Below are 20,049 nucleotides of genomic sequence, written 5' to 3'. Positions count from 1 at the left end.
CATAGCTCAAATAGCACCAAGAAATGGTTGGAGACAAAGCGCTGGAGAATTCTGAAGTGGCCATTGATGAGTCAGAACACTAGATCTCCAAATTGCTGTTGCAAGAAAGCACCTTTAAAGTCTGAGAGACCGGGAACAGTTCGCAAAAGAAGAGTGGTCCAAAATTCTATCTGAGAGGTGCACAAAACTTGTTGATGGTTATAGGAAGCGATTGCTTCGTTATTTCTTCCAAAGGATGTGCAACCAACAGGCATGAAAATCTCTCATCTTTGGGCGAAATTCGCTGTTTTGAAGTAAAAAGGGGTGCCCTACGTGAATTGCGTAGATCTGAGGAGAAATTCTTTTGGGGGTGTGGGGGGGGGGTTTATTTAATTATTATTATCATCATGTGAGTAACTAAGTACGTAAACTGAGCAATTCAGAAATCAGTCCTTTAAAAAAGTTACACTTGGACAGTCAGCAAATCCTTCTAGATGCTTTGCTGACAAGAACCAATCATCAGCCCGAACTGCGTTCCATTATTCCAATCAGGCGCACTCTTTACATGTACATGGAGTGCTTGGAGAGCCTTTGGTTGCATTGCAAAGCTGCGAAAACAAAAAGCAGGCCTTATCCACACCGGGGCAGACCAGAGCGCAGCATACACACTTGCCTGTATTTGCCAGCAGATTGAATTTGGTGAGTAATGGTTTCAATCGTTTTCATATTTTGCGATATAATAAAGTTACTGCCATTCGTTGCAGCTTGCGTTGAACGCTGCCAGAGCGAGCCAAATCTGTGGAAAAAATAGGTCCCGTTATATTGGCGTCGAGCTTGTGTATTCAGCGTTAATATAAACGAAGAAACGTACTGTTGAGTCAAATTAAGCAGCATGCTCTCGGATGAAGGGGGGCGCCTCGCATCGCTCCCGTTGTCCGCCTGAGACGCGTTATTTTCGGCTGGGACTTGAGCTGACAGCGGGTGTGGGCACAACACCGGCCCAATGAGTGGTGGGAATGATTCTTGCTTCTTAAAGCTTTTCAGAAATACGGTGATCCCTCGTTTTTCGCGGTTACTGGGGACCAGAACCCGCCGCAATAAGTGAGAACTGCAAGTAAGTTGCCAATTTCTCCAATTAAAATGTGTTAGATGCAATAATGTATTCCTGCACGGTTTGCCTTTCAAATGAATGTGAATTCGTAGTTTTAACTCAAGAGTTAGCCATGTTCAATGGTATTGGCAGGAGCACTAGCCTTAGCATGGATAAACCGGAGTCGTAGATCAACAACTGTTGTGCGGAAAATAGCCGCCTCGCGTGGTTTGTGCCGAAAAATAGCCGCTTCGCGTGAAATGTCCCTCCTGACGGGAACGCTTATTTATAACGCTTTATTGAGCGTTTATTTTATTTAATTTATTTGCTTATTTATTTTATTATTGAGCGCCCACACTTCACTTGTACAAACAGCTTTTTCTTACCAAACGACGGACATGGAAACGATTTTCTTGTACCGTGAATATGTATTATTTTACTCTGCCTGAACTAATAAATGTCATACCTTTGTGATTGTCATTGGGATATGGTCGTGAAAACCTGTAGACTAATACATTTCTGTTCAAAGATGGTTATGTGGCCCAGTTCACGATTTGTTACTAAAATACAGTACTACTACTTCGTGTAATTTATTTATTTAAAACTGATTTTGCAGTCGTAAGTCCATTCCTGTAATGCGTCCATGAAAACATTTGATGTTTTCACCTCAATAAAGCGTTATAAATAAGCGTTCCCGTCAGGGCGGACTTTTCACGGGGGGGGGGCATTTTTCAGCACAACACCACCATCACCTTCAAGTACACAACACGGTTGAGACTATTATTGGGACGAGTGCGGGGTAACGTTGATCTGAATAACATGGCATGGTGATAGGCAAATTATATTGTAGGTAATGGTAAAACACCTCCTGGTATATTTAATTTTTTTTCTTGATTGAATAAGAGTATGGATTTTCTCTATCTGATTAAAAGAAATGTCTTCAATAGCTAACAAAGGATTAACATGTGTTTTGTATACTTGTAATGTGATTAGAAAAAAACAATTACCAAGGGAAAGGTCATGTGTAGCTTTTATATTTTGTGGTAATTAATGGTAAACTACTGCCGTTTAGTGGCTGTTTTTTAAACTTTCACTGCCAATTGCAAGATTTTCCCAAGCACTTTACAGTTAAGGTGACCAACTTGACAATCACCAGTTAAGGTGACCAACTTGACAATCACCAACCTACCACCTTGACAAGGTCCTCTTAAAAGGGAAACCTGTTGTATTGCAAATGTAATTTCTGAAGTTGCTTTACAAAAATAGTGTAAAATCCATTTTATCCTGGGAAAAAAAATCTGAAAGATCTTATATTTAAATGTGTTTTAAATGTATATTCAGTAAATGTGCATTCTTTTGTCAAACACACTTGGTAATTGAGGTTAAATTCGATGTTCAGTGCTTTATTTTTTTAATATGATTCAATATTATCTAAATAATGGGTGCGAGAAAAGTATTAATTTTCAGTTGAAATTGCATTAAAAAAGGTCTTAAAAGTCGTGAATTTAGATTTATCAATCCTGGGGGGACCCTGTAATAGATCAAGTACACCCATTTAAACGCGATACATATTTACTCTTAAATTCAAAAATACTTTTTAACAAATCACAACTAAAAACAATAGACCATGCCTCTTAAGTAAAAGACAACAATATTAATACCGCACAGAAACACAGAATAAATAAAATGTGTTTTTCCAAGAAAAAAAGAAATTGAACTTAATAACTTAAGCATTTAGGCAAATGAAAACTTTCCCCCTCATAGCTTTTGCTATGGTGTTCCATAGGGATGCAACGATACAGTTAAGTCACCGTTTGGTACGATTTGAAAACTTTCCCCCTCATAGCTTTTGCTATGGTGTTCCATAGGGATGCAACGATACAGTTAAGTCACCGTTCGGTACGATTTTTGATACAGGGGACACGATTTTCGATCCAATTCAATACATTTAATGCTCTGGGGAAAAAAATTAAATTTTTTGTTTCTTTTTTTCTTTCTTGCTAACGAGCAAAAATTAAATTGCTATCATATAAACATGCATTTTAGTGCATAACATTTATGTGCTTACTTCTTACTGATCTGAAGAAATTTTGTATAAAAGTGCTGAGAACAATCTTTACTGTTTGTAAAGTGAGGCGACACTGACACTGTTTATTGCTACAGCTCTTTTAGCAGCTACATGAGCAAGACATCCTATTTGTGGTCCGAATCCAACCGTGTCACGTCCTGAATTAACAAAATTTGCAGCATTATCTATAGTCACTGGTATGGATTGATTTGGCCTTCTTAACTTCCATTCAGTCATGGTGGGTTATAATTCATCGATGTAGTATATGGACTACAGTACGTGTCCCATAATCACTCTGGGCTCACGTAGCCATGGCACGGGACGTAGCACATCAAGTTTGCTATTTCATGATATCTAGTGTGTGCGCGCGCATAAAACAGTTAGCAAATGCCACTTTCACGTCTGCTCATTACTGCACAACACCAGCATATGACAATCGACTTTTATAAACAGGACGAGTTTGAAGCACAGCGCTCTTAATTTGCCACTCAATGTTCATCATGTCAGCTGTCTGTTGTCAAAGCGAGGTTGTTTTTACCAGCCAAGTCAGTAACAATGTTTTGGCGGACTTCGTTGTAAATATCCGGTGTTGTGCCGAAAAATAGCCGCCCCGCGTGAAAGGCCACCCCTGGCGGGAGCGCCCACACGTCAACAACACCAGCACGGCGGGGATGGTCCGCAGTCAATCCAGAGCACTGACGCGGCCGGTATACGTTGAACAATAGGATATAATGGGAACGATTGGCTCAGGCGCTATATTTTGCCGGACCTGGAACAAGATGCATTTTGCGTAGTTGGTAACAAGGAATCCGAACTTTTAACAGCACGTCTGCCGTATGCGCGCACACATGTGCACGCGAGGCGATAAATCGCAGCGGAAAAATTACCGCCTTCATTTTTATTTATCGTGTGATAAATGGAATTATTGCTTATTGCGACAGGCTTACGGAGCGCTGACAGTGACCGTCTGTTTTCTTATTCACCTCCCTGACCAATCCCCTTCTCCCCCCAATGCTGTTTCGACAGCCGGCCAGCTCTAGGAAGAATTGTAGTGGTTCCAAATTTCTTCTATTTGCAGATAATGGATGCCATTGCTCTCTGGAACCTTAAAAGCAGAAGCATTTTTCTGTATCCCTTCCCAGATTTGCGCCTCAAGACAATCTTGTCTCGGAGGTCTGCCGACAATTCCTTTGAAGGTATGCTTGGTGTTTGCACTCTGATATGTACTGTCAACAGTGCGATATAGAGTCTACCCACGCACCACGTGTTCGCTGTAGGGTTCCGCCCACATGTCCGTCATTTTGACTCTGTATTTACATTGTTTTCAATTGATGGCGCAATTTAAAATGCATTTCATGGAAGACCCGGTGCTTTCTGATGCCGCAAACTCACTGGATCTGTTGCATAAAAGGCGTTATGAGGAAAAGCTTCGTTCTATACAGTCGCCAGATCCATATTTGATGCCCAAATCGATGTTTTTCGACCCACTGTCTTCGCCCTGTCTGCCTGACATCTGCTACGCTGATATTTAAAATGATCTTGTCCACACAAAATCAGCCTATTCTCACGAAAAACTTCAAGAGCTTGGACGCTTATAAATACTTCGTTGCTGGTTGGGTGAAACAGGTCCTCGTTTGGCAGGAATCTATCTTGTGCTTGGAAAGGTGAGTTACGAAATTTTCAATTCGAATTCTTTTGTTATTGCTAACATCCACTGTCAAGTCTAATGTATTTCATGTCGTTTGTCAATGGAGTTAAGGCTTTTAATGTTTATATGGTTTAGCGATAGCACGCACTACATACATATGTGTATGTTGTCGGCGATTAGCCTAGCAATGATCTTAATTGTGGTTATTTGTCAGCCCCGTAGACGAGGCCAGTTTCCCTCACTTGGTACCAGCTAAATATTATTCAAAAAATAACGATGGTGGAAGAAAGGGAAGTCACAAACATCTTGAATTTGAAACTATGTCGTACTACGTCGTATGTTGTCGGCGATTAGCCTAGCAATGATCTTAATTGTGGTTATTTGTCAGCCCCGTAGACGAGGCCAGTTTCTTTTACTTGGTACCAGCTAAATATTATTCAAAAAATAACGATGGTGGAAGATAGGGAAGTCACAAAAATCTTGAATTTGAAACTATGTCGTACTACGTCGTATGTTGTCGGCGATTAGCCTAGCAATGATCTTAATTGTGGTTGTCAGGCCAAAACCCTCTAAATATATATTAAATGCATCTTACCGGATATAAAATGACTACTACATAGTCTGTGGTGATTTTTTTGGTGTCCAATTTTCACGTCGAATTGCAGCCGTCCATTTCGCTCTTCTATTTGGATCCCTCGGAATACGGTAAAATTTCAAGTCTCTCCTTCCATCTTCTCTGTTAGTGCAACCAACAGCCACACACGCCTTCACCATTTTGATTATTAATGTTAAGGAGCAGAAAAACACGCCGTAAATAGGAGAAATGTACGTAGCCGTAATAGGTTAACACTATGTTTTGACGGACAAGTGGGCGGAACCCTACGCGAACACGTGGTACGTGGGTAGACTCTATATAGATAGGTGTATGCCTCTACAAATTAAGCTGTGAAAACATCTCAGAATAATTGGTGGAAACGGAATGAAACTGAGCTGATTTTGAGCTTCCTGGCAAAGGGTGTGAATTCTTATGTAAGTGGGATTCCTTAGTTCTTTAACACATTTGCAAAAAAAACAAAACAAAAAAAAAAACACTTATTTCACATTGTCATAATGGGGTATGGTGTGTAGAATTTTTAGGCAAAGTGTTAATTAGCTACCATTTGTTCTAAGGCTGTACATCATAAAATGTAGAAATAGTGTCGTGTTCTGAATACTTTCTGGATGCACTGTATAATTAAAAAACGAAGCACAAAATTCCATCGGTATTCATGGAATCAGGCCGAGGACGTGCGTCTGCTGATGCAGAAGATGGAGAACTGGGCACACAGGTTGTACCCCAAATTTCAGTTGGAAGATTTCATCGACAAAGTGGAGAAGCTGGGTGCTAAGAAGGAAGTGCAGGTAAGGACACGGATGGACATTCTACCCCTCCAATTGCAGTATTTGGGATTGTTTGATGCATTTGTCCTCTGGTAGACATGTCTCAAACGGATACGCCTTGACATGCCGCTGACACGGGAAGATTTTACCGGTTGGTCTTTATATCAACAAGAAAATTATTTTGTCATTAACTTATTTTTTGGAAACAAATGGTGCTTTGGTTCTTAGCAATTTTCAAAATCCTGTTTTATTCAGGTGAAGACGGTCCTGTTGACGCTGAAGTCTCAGGCGATTCTGATCCTTACAGCAGTCAAAGCCTCCACGGCGACCTGCACGGGTTAATCCACTCCACCCCAGCTGCCCCCTCTCTCACAGACGATCAGCGCAGACGAATGGAGCTGAACAAGAAGCGGGCCTTGGAGAGGAGAATTGCCCGCCAGCAACAGCTAACAGGTATATACTGTAGTTGTATAAATTATATACAGTGGGGCAAATAAGTATTTATTCAACCACCAATTGTGCAAGTTCTACTACTTGAAAAGATTTGAGAGGCCTGTAATTGTCAACATGGGTAAACCTCAGCCATGAGAGACAGAATGTGGAAAAAAAAAAAGAAAATCACATTGTTTGATTTTTAAAGAATTTATTTCCAAATTAGAGTGGAAAATAAGGTTTTGGTCACCTACAAACAAGCAAGATTTCTGGCTGTCAAAGAGGTCTAACTTCTTCTAACGAGGTCTAACGTGGCTCCACTCATTACCTGTATTAATGGCACCTGTTTTAACTCATTATCGCTATAAAAGACACCTGTCCACAACCTCAGTCAGTCACACTCCAAACTTCACTGTGGCCAAGACCAAAGAGCTGTCAAAGGACACCAGAGACAAAATTGTAGACCTGCACCAGGCTGGGAAGAATGAATCTGTAATAGGTAAAATGCTTGGTGTAAAGATATCAACTGTGGGAGCAATTATCAGAAAATGGAAGACCTACAAGACCACTGATAATCTCCCTCGATCTGGGGCTCCATGCAAGATCTCACCCCGTGGCGTCAAAAATGATAACAAGAACGGTGAGCAAAAATCCCAGAACCACACGGGGGGACCTAGTGAATGACCTACAGAGACCTGGGACCACAGTAACAAAGGCTACTGTGAGTAACTCAATGCGCCGCCAGGGACTCCAATCCTGTACTGCCAGACGTGCCCCCCTGCTGAATAAAGTACATGTCCAGGCCCGTGAGCGGTTCGCTAGAGAGCATTTGGATGATCCAGAAGAGGACTGGGAGAATGTGTTATGGTCAGATGAAACCAAAATAGAACTTTTTGGTAGAAACACAGGTTCTCGTGTTTGGAGGAGAAAGAATACTGAATTGCATCCGAAGTACACAATACCCACTGTGAAGCAGGGGAGTAGAAATACCATGCTTTGGGGCTGTTTTTCTGCAAAGGGACCAGGACGACTGATCTGTGTAAAGGAAAGAATGAATGGGGCCATGTATCAAGGGATTTTTAGTGAAAATCTCCTTCCATCAGCAAGAGCATTGAAGACGAGACGTGGCTGGGTCTTTCAGCATGACAATTATCCCAAACACACAGCCAGGGCAACAAAGGAGTGGCTTTGTAAGAAGCAATTTCAAGGTCCTGGAGTGGCCTAGCCAGTCTCCAGATCTCAACCCCTTAGAAAATCTGTGGAGGGAGTTGCCCAACGACAACCCCAAAACATCACTGCTCTAGAGGAGATCTGCATAGAGGAATGGGCTAAAATACCAGCAACAGTGTGTGAAAAGCTTGTGAAGAGTTACAGAAACCGTTTGGCCTCAGTTTTTGCCAACAAAGGGTACATAACAAAGTATTGAGATGAACTTTTGATTTTACACCATGATTTGCAAATACATTCTTTAAAAATCAAACAATGTGATTTTCTGTTTTTTTTTCTTCCACATTCTGTCTCTCATGGTTGAGGTTTACCCATGTTGACAATTACAGGCCTCTAATATTTTCAAGTGAGAGAACTTGCACAATTAGTGGTTGACTAAATACTTATTTGCCCATCTGTATATACTAGTATAAATAATATATAATTTCAACAAGTGGAGTTTCAATATGTCTTATCCTAAAACAATTGAGATAATAAGAAAAGATTGTGAGTCATCCTGCTTACAGTGGACTTTTGCTCTCAACTGAAGGTAGTACAGGTACATTATAAAAATGCATGTACAGTGATCCCTCGCTACTTCGCGCCCTCATTCCATCGCGGATTTGTTTTGTAAATTAAAAAAAAAAAAAAAAAAATACAGCTGAGCGTAATCCCACTTTTGCTCCCTCCCTCCCCCTAATGTTTGAACTTGCCAGAGAAGCAAACTTAAAAGTGCTGCATGCATCAATCATCGTTTAACTTGTTGAACTGTGACCGTAGCAACTTATTGAGTGTAATTGAGCGGATTTGAGTGGACACCCTCAATAAAGCATTTAATAAAGCCTAATAAAGCATTTTTCTGCTTTATTCTTGTTTAAAAATAATTTGGTGCGACAATAACATATTTAAAACGTATGGTAATTATGACCATTTGAACTGCTCAAAAACTATTCATTAAAATACTAGTGTGTGTGTATATATGTGTGTATATATAATATATATATGTATATATACACTGCCAATGGGAAAACCCATTGGCAGTTAGGCCTGTCGCGATAACAAATTTTAGTGTGCGATAATTATTCTCATAAATTATTGCGATATGCGATATTATTGCGCCCCCCCCCCCCCAATTTTTTTTAACCAATTTACAATAACACAGTGCGAATACAGTTTATATTAATAGATCAAGTACACCCATTTAAACACGATAAATATTTACTCTTAAATTCAAATATACTTAAGAAATCACAACTAAAAACAATAGACCCTGCCTCTTAAGTAAAAAACAACAATATTGATACCGCACAGAAACACAGAATAAATAAAATGTGTTTTAAAAAAAAAAAAAAAAAAAAATTGCACATAATAACTTAAGCATTTAGGAAAATAAAAACATTTCCCATCATAGCTTCTGCAATGGTGTTCCATAGGGATGCAACGATACAGTTAAGTCATGGTTCGGTACGAATTTTGATACGGGGGACACGATTTTCGATCCGATTCAATACATTTAAAGTGCCTGTGACACGAAAAAGCATGTTTATTTCATAATACACGCGGTATTTTATGCCCCTGAATGATATGGACCGCTTGGATGTGTGTGGAAGCGATCGCTATATTTATTTAGTTTTTTGAATCCCGCGCCATGAAAATGAGTGACTTCCGGCTTCGGTCTTGCGTTGAGGAGGAGGGCGCTGTGACGTGTATGGTAGAAGACGTTCTCTTCACTATACAGTGTACTGTTGTGTATGAGGACGAAGGATTCAGCTGATTTTGCGGATTAATACTTTTATTTTTTGCATCACGCCAGCCAAACGGCTGCAGAAAAATCATTCTGTATGCGGGAGAGGCGTATGCGCCTTTTTGGAGTTTCAAAAGGTTCGCATTCACCGTGGATATTTACTGTGGGACCATTGGACTTACAAGGAAGTGAGTAAACATCTTGTTTTGTATTATGTCAAATACGAATACAGTGATTACAAAGTAAACACTATAAAATTACTTTAAATAAAGGACTACTTACGTTTGATCATTGATAGGCATGTAAAAAGCTATCCTCATGCTCATTAGCAGTTAGCTGTTAGCGCGTTAGCTACACAACAACTCCAGTCACCCTCCTCCAGGGAACGAACTGTAAATTGCTCTCCGCCGGGCGGTTTGCCGATCCGCAAAGAAACTCGACAACCGGGTCGTCATGTCAAATAATCCAGGCTAGTTATGTGTGATTTTCCACTTCGAAGACTTTGAAACATCCCTCGGTTGGGGTTAGCATGTCGGCTAGCTGTCACTCCTTCTGGTCTGTTTACATTCTCCGAAGCCGGGGAAGGGAAATTACATATGTCCGATTTAGGTGTCATAAAATATCGTTCGGGAGGTGTGACAGTAAAGGTGAAGTCGACTGTTTTGACCATTATGGAGTAATTTTGCCATTTCGTCTTGAATAAATGGATTTTTATTATTTTATATTCCATTTAGCACAAGATTGTTGTTTGTCATGACCATGCCATTTATTTAGCAATTGGGGAAAGTACTTGGGTAAAAAGAATATCCTGTAAAAATATTGAAGTAAAGAGACAGAAACAATGACATTTTGCCGCTCTCTTCGTCGCGTTTTCCTCATTGTGAATAGTTCCCCCTCGACGGGCTGACTGGTCCTTCTCAAGCCATTTATATAGCTATTGGGGAAAAATACTTGGATAAAAAGAATATCCTGTAAAAATATTGGGAGTAGAGAGACTGAAACAATGACATTTTGCAGCTCTCTTCGTCTCGTTTTCCTCGTTCTGAACAATTCCCCCTCAATGGGCTGAATAGTAAAACCGATGAGCCTAGTCTACCGCTGACGTCATCCACCTGTTGGGGACGCTAAAGCCCTATAATGGTAGGCGTGGCTAACCGGCAGATTAAAAGACTAATTTCTCGTCATCTGCGCTTTGCTAAATTGTTGTATATAGTCGAATCGTCTCAAAATATGATTGTAATTCACATAATAATGCCATTTAAGACTTTTTTTCTGGTGTCATATGCTCTTTAATGCTCTGCAAAAAAAATAACAACTGTATTTTTTGTTTCTTTTTTTTTTTTTTTTTTTTTTGCTATCGAGCAAAAATTAAATTGCCATCATATAAACATGCATTTTAGTGCATAATATTTACGTGCTTACTTCTTACTGATATGAAAAAAATTTGTATAAAAGTGCTGAGAACAATCTTTACTGTTTGTAAAGTGAGGCAGGGCACACCGTTGATTGCTACAGCTCTCTTAGCAGCCAAGTTTACAACATGAGCAAGACATCCTATTTATGGTCCGAATCCATCTGTGTCACGTACTGAATTAACAATATTTGCAACATTATCTATAGTCACTGTTATGGATTGATTTGGCCTTCTTAACCTCATGTGACAAATGACAGTTTAGAATTCATCGATGTAGTATATGGACTACATGTCCCATAATCACTCTGGGCTCACGTAGCCAATGGCATGGGACGTAGCACATCTAGTTTGCCATTTCATGATATCTAGTGTGTGCGTGCGCGCAACCGCGCATTAAAAAAGTTAGCAAGCGCCGCTGGAGTCACGTCTGCTGATTACTACACCAGCATATGACGGCTTTCATAAACAGGACGAGTTTGAAGCACAGCGCTTTTAATTTCATTCAGCTGTTCGTTGTCAAAGTGAGGTTATTCGTAGCAGCCAAGTCGGTAACAATGTTTTGGAGGACTTCGTTGTAAATATCCAGCGTTGTGCCGAAAAATAGCCGCCCCGCGTGAAATGTCACTCCTGACGGGAGCGCCCACACGTCAACAACACCGGCGCGCCATAGATGGTCTACAGTCACTCCGGAGCACTGACGCGGCCGGTATACATTGAACAATAGGATATAATGGGAACGATTGGCTCTGGCGCTAGTTTTTGCCGGACCTGGAACGAAGATGCATTTTGCGCAGTTGGTAACGAACTTTTAACAGCACGTCTGCCGCACGCGCGCACACACGTGCACGCGAGGCGATAAATCGCAGCGGAAAAAATTACCGCCTTCATTTTTATATATCATGCGATAAATGGAATTATTGCATATTGCGACAGGCTTATTGGCAGTGTATCAAATACTTGTTCTCCCCACTGTATATGTGTAATATATATAGAGAGAGAGAGATAAAAGTTTTTTTTTTTTTTTTTTTTTTCAATTATACGGTACTTTGGGAAAATAGTGAAAAACATGTCATATATATACTGTATATACAGTAAATATATTTGGCGGAAAACACTCAGGTGACTTGAAGTGGGTCTGGCGTGCCACGAAAGACGCGCATGCTGAAAAGCACCTCATACCCACTGTGAAGTATGGGTGTGGGTCAGTGATGCTGTGGGGCTGTTTCGCTTCCAAAGGCCCTGGAAACCTTGTTAGGGTGTATGGCATCATGAATGCTTTGAAATACCAGGACATTTTAAATCAAAATCTGTTGCCCTCTGCCCGAAAGCTGAAGATGGGTCGTCACTGGGTCTTTTAGCAAGACAATGACCCTAAACATATGGCCAAATCTACACAGACATGGTTCAGCAGACACAAAATGAAGCTCCTCCCATGGCCATCTCAGTCCCCAGACCTTGTTTTGTTGGCAAAAGAGGGTTGTACAAAGTATTAACACCAGGGGTGCTAATAATTGTGACACTCATTATTTGATGTCAAATGTTTTCTTTATGTGGGATTTTTTCCCCACTGAATGAATGCACTTGTATTGAAGGTTGGATTTTTCTCTTTTTTTTCCATTAAGGTCCCATATTATTTGAATTAAATAAAATATTTATTAGAAGCTAAAAAACACACCTTTTTCAGGGGTGCCAATAATTATGGAGGGCATTGTAAACCCTTTTAAACATTTTTTTTTTTCCTTTGGATCAATTATTTACCTAACATATCGGGAAAAAATGTGACAGTAATAAAAAAAAAAAAATACAGTTCAGCGATAGTTATGAGGTAGAAATCCGTGACTTTTTTACCTACGCCATTTTTTTTTTTCCATTTTGACGTCATTTGTTTAAAAGTTTAAAATATGCAAGTGAATAATTTTTCTGAGTCGTTATTTTTTTTTAAACGAAATATTAGACATCAATTAATGATTATAAGCTAAAAATGACAAACATTTTGAATAATAAATATAATTAATTACCTTCTTTTTATGGCTAAGTTGAAACAAAAGCGGTTGCGCGATGTCTGTCTTGGGTTTCCAGGGTAAAACGGACAAATTAAAAAGTTTGGGGGCTTAATGCGCCATGAATCTGCTATTGGAGCATATAGACATTCAATTTCAGTTCAATTCCTTTATTGTCATTGCAAGCCAAGCAAACAATGAGATTGGAAAGCTACTCTGTGGGACCATAAAACACAAGACAGTAAAATAACACACAACTTAAACATACTACTAAATAAAAGACAAAGAATAAATTATTGTGCAAAAGTCGCTACATAGCAGCATCATGAACAATTCGTGCTGTTCAGTCTCTGAGTCTAGTTGTACATGATCTCATTGCCCTGTATCTCCTGCTAGAGGGCAACAGTTCAAACAGGTGATGACCAGGATGGGAAGAGTCTTTAATAATGTTCTTAGCTCTTTTGAGGTGTCGCGCAGCAGCAATGTCCTCCAGAGGTAGCAGAGAGGAGCCAATAATTTTCTCCGCCGCTGTCACCACCCTCAGCAGTGATTTTTTTTTTTGTCCGCTACCGAGCAGGTTACCTACCACGTTGAGATGCAGTAGGTGAGGATGGACTCAATAGCTGCTCGGTAGAAGGCAGTCATTAGTTCCTCGCCCGTGTTGTTTCTCCTGAGGCCCCTCAAAAAGTGGAGTCTCTTGCGAGCTTTCCTCACTACGGCCGAGGAGTTAGCTGACCAGCAGAGGTCATCAAAAAGGTGTACGCCAGGGGTCGGCAACCTATGACACGCGTGTCAGCGCTGGCATGCGACGGGTTAACCAGTGACACGCGAGTGCATGGCAAAAAAAAAAAAGAATAAATTTTTAAAAAATGCGCCTTTTTACCTGTTACTTAGGGGCTTTATGGGAGCGCCCCTCCCATAAGGAGGTAGATTTGTGTCTTTATTATTCAATCAAAAAAAAGTTCCAGCCAGCCATCGGACTCTGGTCGAGAAGAGCATGTTGCTTAATGTGATTCACCCACTGCCCTGACGTGACAGCTGGCAATCGGGGTCCAACCGGAGTGTCGTGACGCGCCGGAATGGGAGTTGCCGGCGAGTGGCCCGACACTAGCCTGCCCAGTAAGCGAGTAGACGTTATATGCCAGCATTAATGGATTTTGAGCACACCTCAAGCTCTTCCTCATTTCTCGACTCCTGCGCTCATCGCTTTGTTTTCCCCCTGCGCGCTCAATTTAGCGCAGGCTACTAATGTGTCACGAAGCCAACCAAGCAGAGAGCTGGCGAAAGTACATTGTGTTACCAATCTGCACTTTTGCTAAATCGGTGCTTTCCGCACCGTAGTGTGGAGTGGACCGGCGATTAACGTGGCTCGTTGTCGTCGATTCGTCCGGTGCTTACTTCGGAGAGGTGGCGATGTGTATAAAAACAGTGACGCGTTGGATGGCTTTTTGCTGGAGACATTTATTAACAAAACAAAAACACAGCCACTTTTCACGGCGCTCTCAGCGCAAATCTCTCTACACACCGTGCTTCGCTTTCTCTCTTTTCCTCGCCCAGAACCCAGACACCCACTTCTTCTACGCTTCAATAGTAACCCGGTCATATTGTAGGGGACAGCGGCCCCTTGGGGATGCCGGTAACAACTGGTTGGCAGGTTACTTCGCTAACTCTGTGCGTTGTGTGTCTCACAACAAGTGTCAAACACCACTACGAGATAAAACATGAAAATTCATGGAAAACTGGGCCAGGGATCACATTATGGTAGGCATCTTTCATATTTGTAATATAAAATATAAAATCGTGCATCGAATTCACTATTTTAAGTTGCTAGTGAACAAGAAAAAATGTAAGCGTCGCCTGTTCTGACTTTGAAGGTTAAAACAGCCCGCTCTGTCCTGTGTAAAAGACCTACACTGAGAATCACACTTGTTCCCCTTTTCCTGCTGGGGTGGGTGTGTGTGTGTGTGTGGGGGGGGGGGGGGGGGTGTAATATGTTTACAAAAGATGCTGCTGCTGTAAAGCTGTTATTACTGTTCTACTTATTTTAAAGTTTTGATATTTTATACAATATGCATTATTTTTTTAGTTAATTGATGAATAAGAATGGTAGTTACAGGTATTCCATTTCAATGTATGTCCATGTTGTTTTGTTTGGAGTACAATTACAGCCCTGTTGGATATAAACATTTGAATGTGCTTCATTAATCTTGGTGTGGCACACTGATTGACAAGAAAATTTGAAAATGTCACTCCACACAAAAAAGGTTGCTGACCCCTGGTGTACGCCAAGGAATTTGAAGGTCTTTACACGCTTCACACATACTCACCCATAGAGGTGCAGGTTCCGAGGCAGGCACCTTCCTATAGTCCACTATTAATTCCTTGATCTTGGTCTTGGTCATATTGTTCTATCAAACACAACAGTTGTTTTGGCTGAAAATACAACAGTTTCTTTCAAAGAGGAGTGCAAGAGCAAGAACTGCTTTTTCAGTCTTGTCTGTGTTTTTCCGCTGTATATATATATATATTTTTTATATACTATTTTTAATTTGTCCATTTTACCCTGAAGACCCCCATTTACAGACGTCGCGCAACCGTTTTTGTTTCAACCCAGCCAGTATAAGGTAAGTAATTGTATTATTCGAAATGTCTGTCATTTTTAGCTTAGAATCATCAATTGATGTCTAATATTTCGTTTTAAAAAAAAAAAAAAGACTTTAAAAAAAATTATTCACTCGCATATTTTAAACTTTTAAACAAATTACCAGTATGTCACAATGAAAAATTTAGTGTCTGTAAATAAGTCACGGATATCCTAAATTGTATATATATATATATATATATATTTTTTTTTTGGTTACTGCCGCATTTTCCACAATATTTTAGATTATTATTATTTTAAATTATCGATGCAAAAAAAAAAAAAAAAAAAAAAAAACATTTTAAAGGGTAAATATATGAAAATCTCAACCACTCCTTGATGTCTGCGACTTCTTCATCGCGACCCTTGTTATATGACCATGTTTCACCCATAAAATCCCCCCAAAATCCGGCTGTGGCCATTCACAGCTGTGTCTTGACACTCGGTGATACATGCTACATGGAGTTTTTGGATCAAAAAGAGGTAAGTAAAATAATGGCATCTTTAATTATGCTCTCACCTCCAGTTAGAATTTTGCTTTTTAAATTTTTTTTAAATGCCCTTCTGTTCAAAATGTCTCTTCCCACAGGAACTTCAAGTCACCTGAGTGTTTTCCTGTATGTATATATATATATATATATATATATGTATAATTGTATATATATGGCTGTCAAAATTATCGCGTTAACGGGCGGTAATTAATTTTTTAAATTAATCACATTAAAATATTTAACGCATGCGTGGAACGACCCACTCACGCATTGCCGCGAACAGACTACAATGGTGCCGTATTATGTATAATGAGAGCTAAGAGGCAGAGAAAAGCGAGTGGAGAGGACACAGGTATTCATTGGAGCCGCGCTATTAGAGATATAAGCTTTGGCATCCTTTCCACAACAATAATATATGTTGTGGCTAGCGACGTCAGGAACAGCTTTTTCTTATCACCATGTATTGATCACAACACAGAGAAGATATACCATTTACTGCCACCACTGACAGTCATGGTTGCATGTTCAACTTCCCATCATGCATTTGGGCAGTTAAGAACAACTAGTTAAGTCGCCACAGTATCATTTGGTGAAAGCACAACAAAAATAATATTCCTATCTCTCAAAAAAAAAAAAATGTTCACAAAAAGAAAAGCGCTCTATGCAAAGAGAACTGGCATTCCAAATAGCTATGCAAAATAATACTCAGTTGGTCAAACTCTAAACATTTCATTAGCTCAACAAATAGACTAGATGGCAATATTTAGTCACAATATATAAACTATCAAAATTACTATAACTTGTAATTCTTAAAAAATAAATGTGAGTACAAGTCTTTCTATCCGTGGATACCTTTCACAGAATGAATGTTTATAATGTTAATTCCATCTTGTGAATTTATTGTTATAATGAACAAATACAGTACTTATGTACAGTATGTTGAATGTATACATCCGCCTTATCTTTCCATTCCAACAATAATTTACAGAAAAATATGGCATATTTTATAGATGGTTTGAATTGCGATTAATTACGATTAATTAATTTTTAAGCTGTGATTAACTCGATTAAAAAGTTTAATTCTTTGACAGCCTTAATATATATATTAAGGCTGTCGAAATTATCGCGTTAACGGGCGTTAATTAATTTTTTTAATTAATCATGTTAAAATATTTGACTCAATTAACGCATGCACTGAATGACCAGCTCGCACATTGCCTCAAACAGATTACAATGAGGTCGTTTATGGACATTAAGAGTGAAGAGAATGCCACCGGCCGCTTGGGGGCAGCGCCGTTCCATACTAATGTTATTTCTTTTAAACGTCGGAGATTTAGTAGTTGTGAGATTTTTACGCTGTATGCACAATGCAATGCAAATTGCAATTTGTGCTCCACACATATTTCGGTAAGTTTTCTTTCTTTTAGTGGCAATTATGTGTCTCTTGTTGTATTTTGGGTAAGATATGTGCAGAGATATATATCTTATAAAGGCGAGTGGACACAGGCGTTCTTTGGACCGCACCGTTTATTGGCATAAGCTTCTCCTTCATTACAAACAAGTATCGTTTAGTGAAAGCACAACAAAAGTAATATTCCTATCTCTCTCAAAAAAATAATGTTCACAAAAAGAAAAGCACTTTAGTCTATAGTAATGAGGCCCTATTCTCACAGTTAAACAACAATGCAAAATGAACTGGCATTCCATATCAAAATAGCTATGCAAAATACATGTAAAACTTACACAGACTTTGGTCACCTTAATCTTATTATTGTTATTTTTATTCTTATTATTATTATATTAACTCTACTTTTGATGAAAATTTTACAAATTTTATTAAAACGAAAACATGAAGAGGGGTTTTAATATAAAATTACAAGAACTTGTAACTATAACATTTGTCTTTTAAGAACTACAAGTCTTTCTATCCGTGGATCACTTTAACAGAAAATGTTAATAATGCCATTTGTGGATTTTTTTGTTACAATAAACAAATACAGTACTTATGTACAGTATGTTGTATGTATTTATCCGCCTTGTCTTATCTTTCCATTCCAGCAATAATTTACAGAAAAATATGGCATATTTTATAGATGGTTTGAATTTCGATCAATTGCGTTTTAATCGATTAATTTTTAAGCTGTAATTAACTCGAATAAAAATTTTAATCGTTTGACACCTCTAAAAAAAACTTTAAAAAAAAAAAATTCACTCGCATATTTCAAGCTTTTAAACAAATTATATCACAATGAAAAAAATGGTGTCTGTAAAAAAGTCATGGATATCTACCTCATATCTATCGATTAATTGTATTTGTTTTTTGTTACTGTCGCATTTTCTCCGATATGTTAGATGATAATCGATCCAAACAAAGAAAAATAGAGAGGAAAAAAAAAATGTTTAAAAGTGTAAATACAGTGCCTTGCAAAAGTATTCGGCCCCCTTGAATCTTGCAACCTTTCGCCACATTTCAGGCTTCAGACATAAAGATATGAAATTTAATTTTTTTGTCAAGAATCAACAACAAGTGGGACACAATCGTGAAGTGGAACAACATTTATTGGATAATTTAAACTTTTTTAACAAATAAAAAGCTGAAAAGTGGGGCGTGCAATATTATTCGGCCCCTTTACTTTCAGTGCAGCAAACTCACTCCAGAAGTTCAGTGAGGATCTCTAAATGATCCAATGTTGTCCTAAATGACCGATGATGATAAATAGAATCCACCTGTGTGTAATCAAGTCTCCGTATAAATGCACCTGCTCTGTGATAGTCTCAGGGTTCTGTTTAAAGTGCAGAGAGCATTATGAAAACCAAGGAACACACCAGGCAGGTCCGAGATACTGTTGTGGAGAAGTTTAAAGCCGGATTTGGATACAAAAAGATTTCCCAAGCTTTAAACATCTCAAGGAGCACTGTGCAAGCCATCATATTGAAATGGAAGGAGCATCAGACCACTGCAAATCTACCAAGACCCGGCCGTCCTTCCAAACTTTCTTCTCAAACAAGGACAAAACTGATCAGAGATGCAGCCAAGAGGCCCATGATCACTCTGGATGAACTGCAGAGATCTACAGCTGAGGTGGGAGAGTCTGTCCATAGGACAACAATCAGTCGTACACTGCACAAATCTGGCCTTTATGGAAGAGTGGCAAGAAGAAAGCCATTTCTCAAAGATATCCATAAAAAGTCTCGTTTAAAGTTTGCCACAAGCCACCTGGGAGACACACCAAACATGTGGAAGACGGTGCTCTGGTCAGATGAAATCAAAATGGAACTTTTTGGCCACAATGCAAAACGATATGTTTGGCGTAAAAGCAACACAGCTCATCACCCTGAACACACCATCCCCACTGTCAAACATGGTGGTGGCAGCATCATGGTTTGGGCCTGCTTTTCTTCAGCAGGGACAGGGAAGATGGTTAAAATTGACGGGAAGATGGATGCAGCCAAATACAGGAACATTCTGGAAGAAAACCTGTTGGTATCTGCACAAGACCTGAGACTGGGACGGAGATTTATCTTCCAACAGGACAATGATCCAAAACATAAAGCCAAATCTACAATGGAATGGTTCAAAAATAAACGTATCCAGGTGTTAGAATGGCCAAGTCAAAGTCCAGACCTGAATCCAATCGAGAATCTGTGGAAAGAACTGAAGACTGCTGTTCACAAACACTCTCCATCCAACCTCACTGAGCTCGAGCTGTTTTGCAAGGAAGAATGGGCAAGAATGTCAGTCCCTCGATGTGCAAAACTGATAGAAACATACCCCAAGTGACTTGCAGCTGTAATTGGAGCAAAAGGTGGCGCTACAAAGTATTAACACAAGGGGGCCGAATAATATTGCACGCCCCACTTTTCAGTTTTTTATTTGTTAAAAAAGTTTAAATTATGCAATAAATTTTGTTCCACTTCACGATTGTGTCCCACTTGTTGTTGATTCTTGACAAAAA

The 20,049-nt window shown here is 39.4% G+C and overlaps 1 protein-coding gene across 1 annotated transcript in view; it reads left to right on the top strand.

The window, feature by feature from the left end:
* tipin (timeless interacting protein) overlaps nucleotides 1-20,049 on the top strand; it is a gene marked incomplete at its 5' end in the record, with an annotated part of 31,828 nt that overhangs the window by 10,573 nt on the left and 1,206 nt on the right. Inside the window, 3 exons of the mRNA XM_057830521.1 lie at nucleotides 6,064-6,186; nucleotides 6,262-6,316; nucleotides 6,421-6,618. Of these exons, the coding sequence (XP_057686504.1) occupies nucleotides 6,064-6,186; nucleotides 6,262-6,316; nucleotides 6,421-6,618 (376 nt within the window). The remainder of the gene's footprint in view (nucleotides 1-6,063; nucleotides 6,187-6,261; nucleotides 6,317-6,420; nucleotides 6,619-20,049) is intronic.

Source organism: Corythoichthys intestinalis, chromosome 1, assembly GCF_030265065.1.
Source record: "Corythoichthys intestinalis isolate RoL2023-P3 chromosome 1, ASM3026506v1, whole genome shotgun sequence".
NCBI lineage: Eukaryota > Metazoa > Chordata > Actinopteri > Syngnathiformes > Syngnathidae > Corythoichthys > Corythoichthys intestinalis.
Note: the sequence above shows the minus strand (reverse complement) of the source record. Positions and strands in the feature narration are given on the sequence as shown.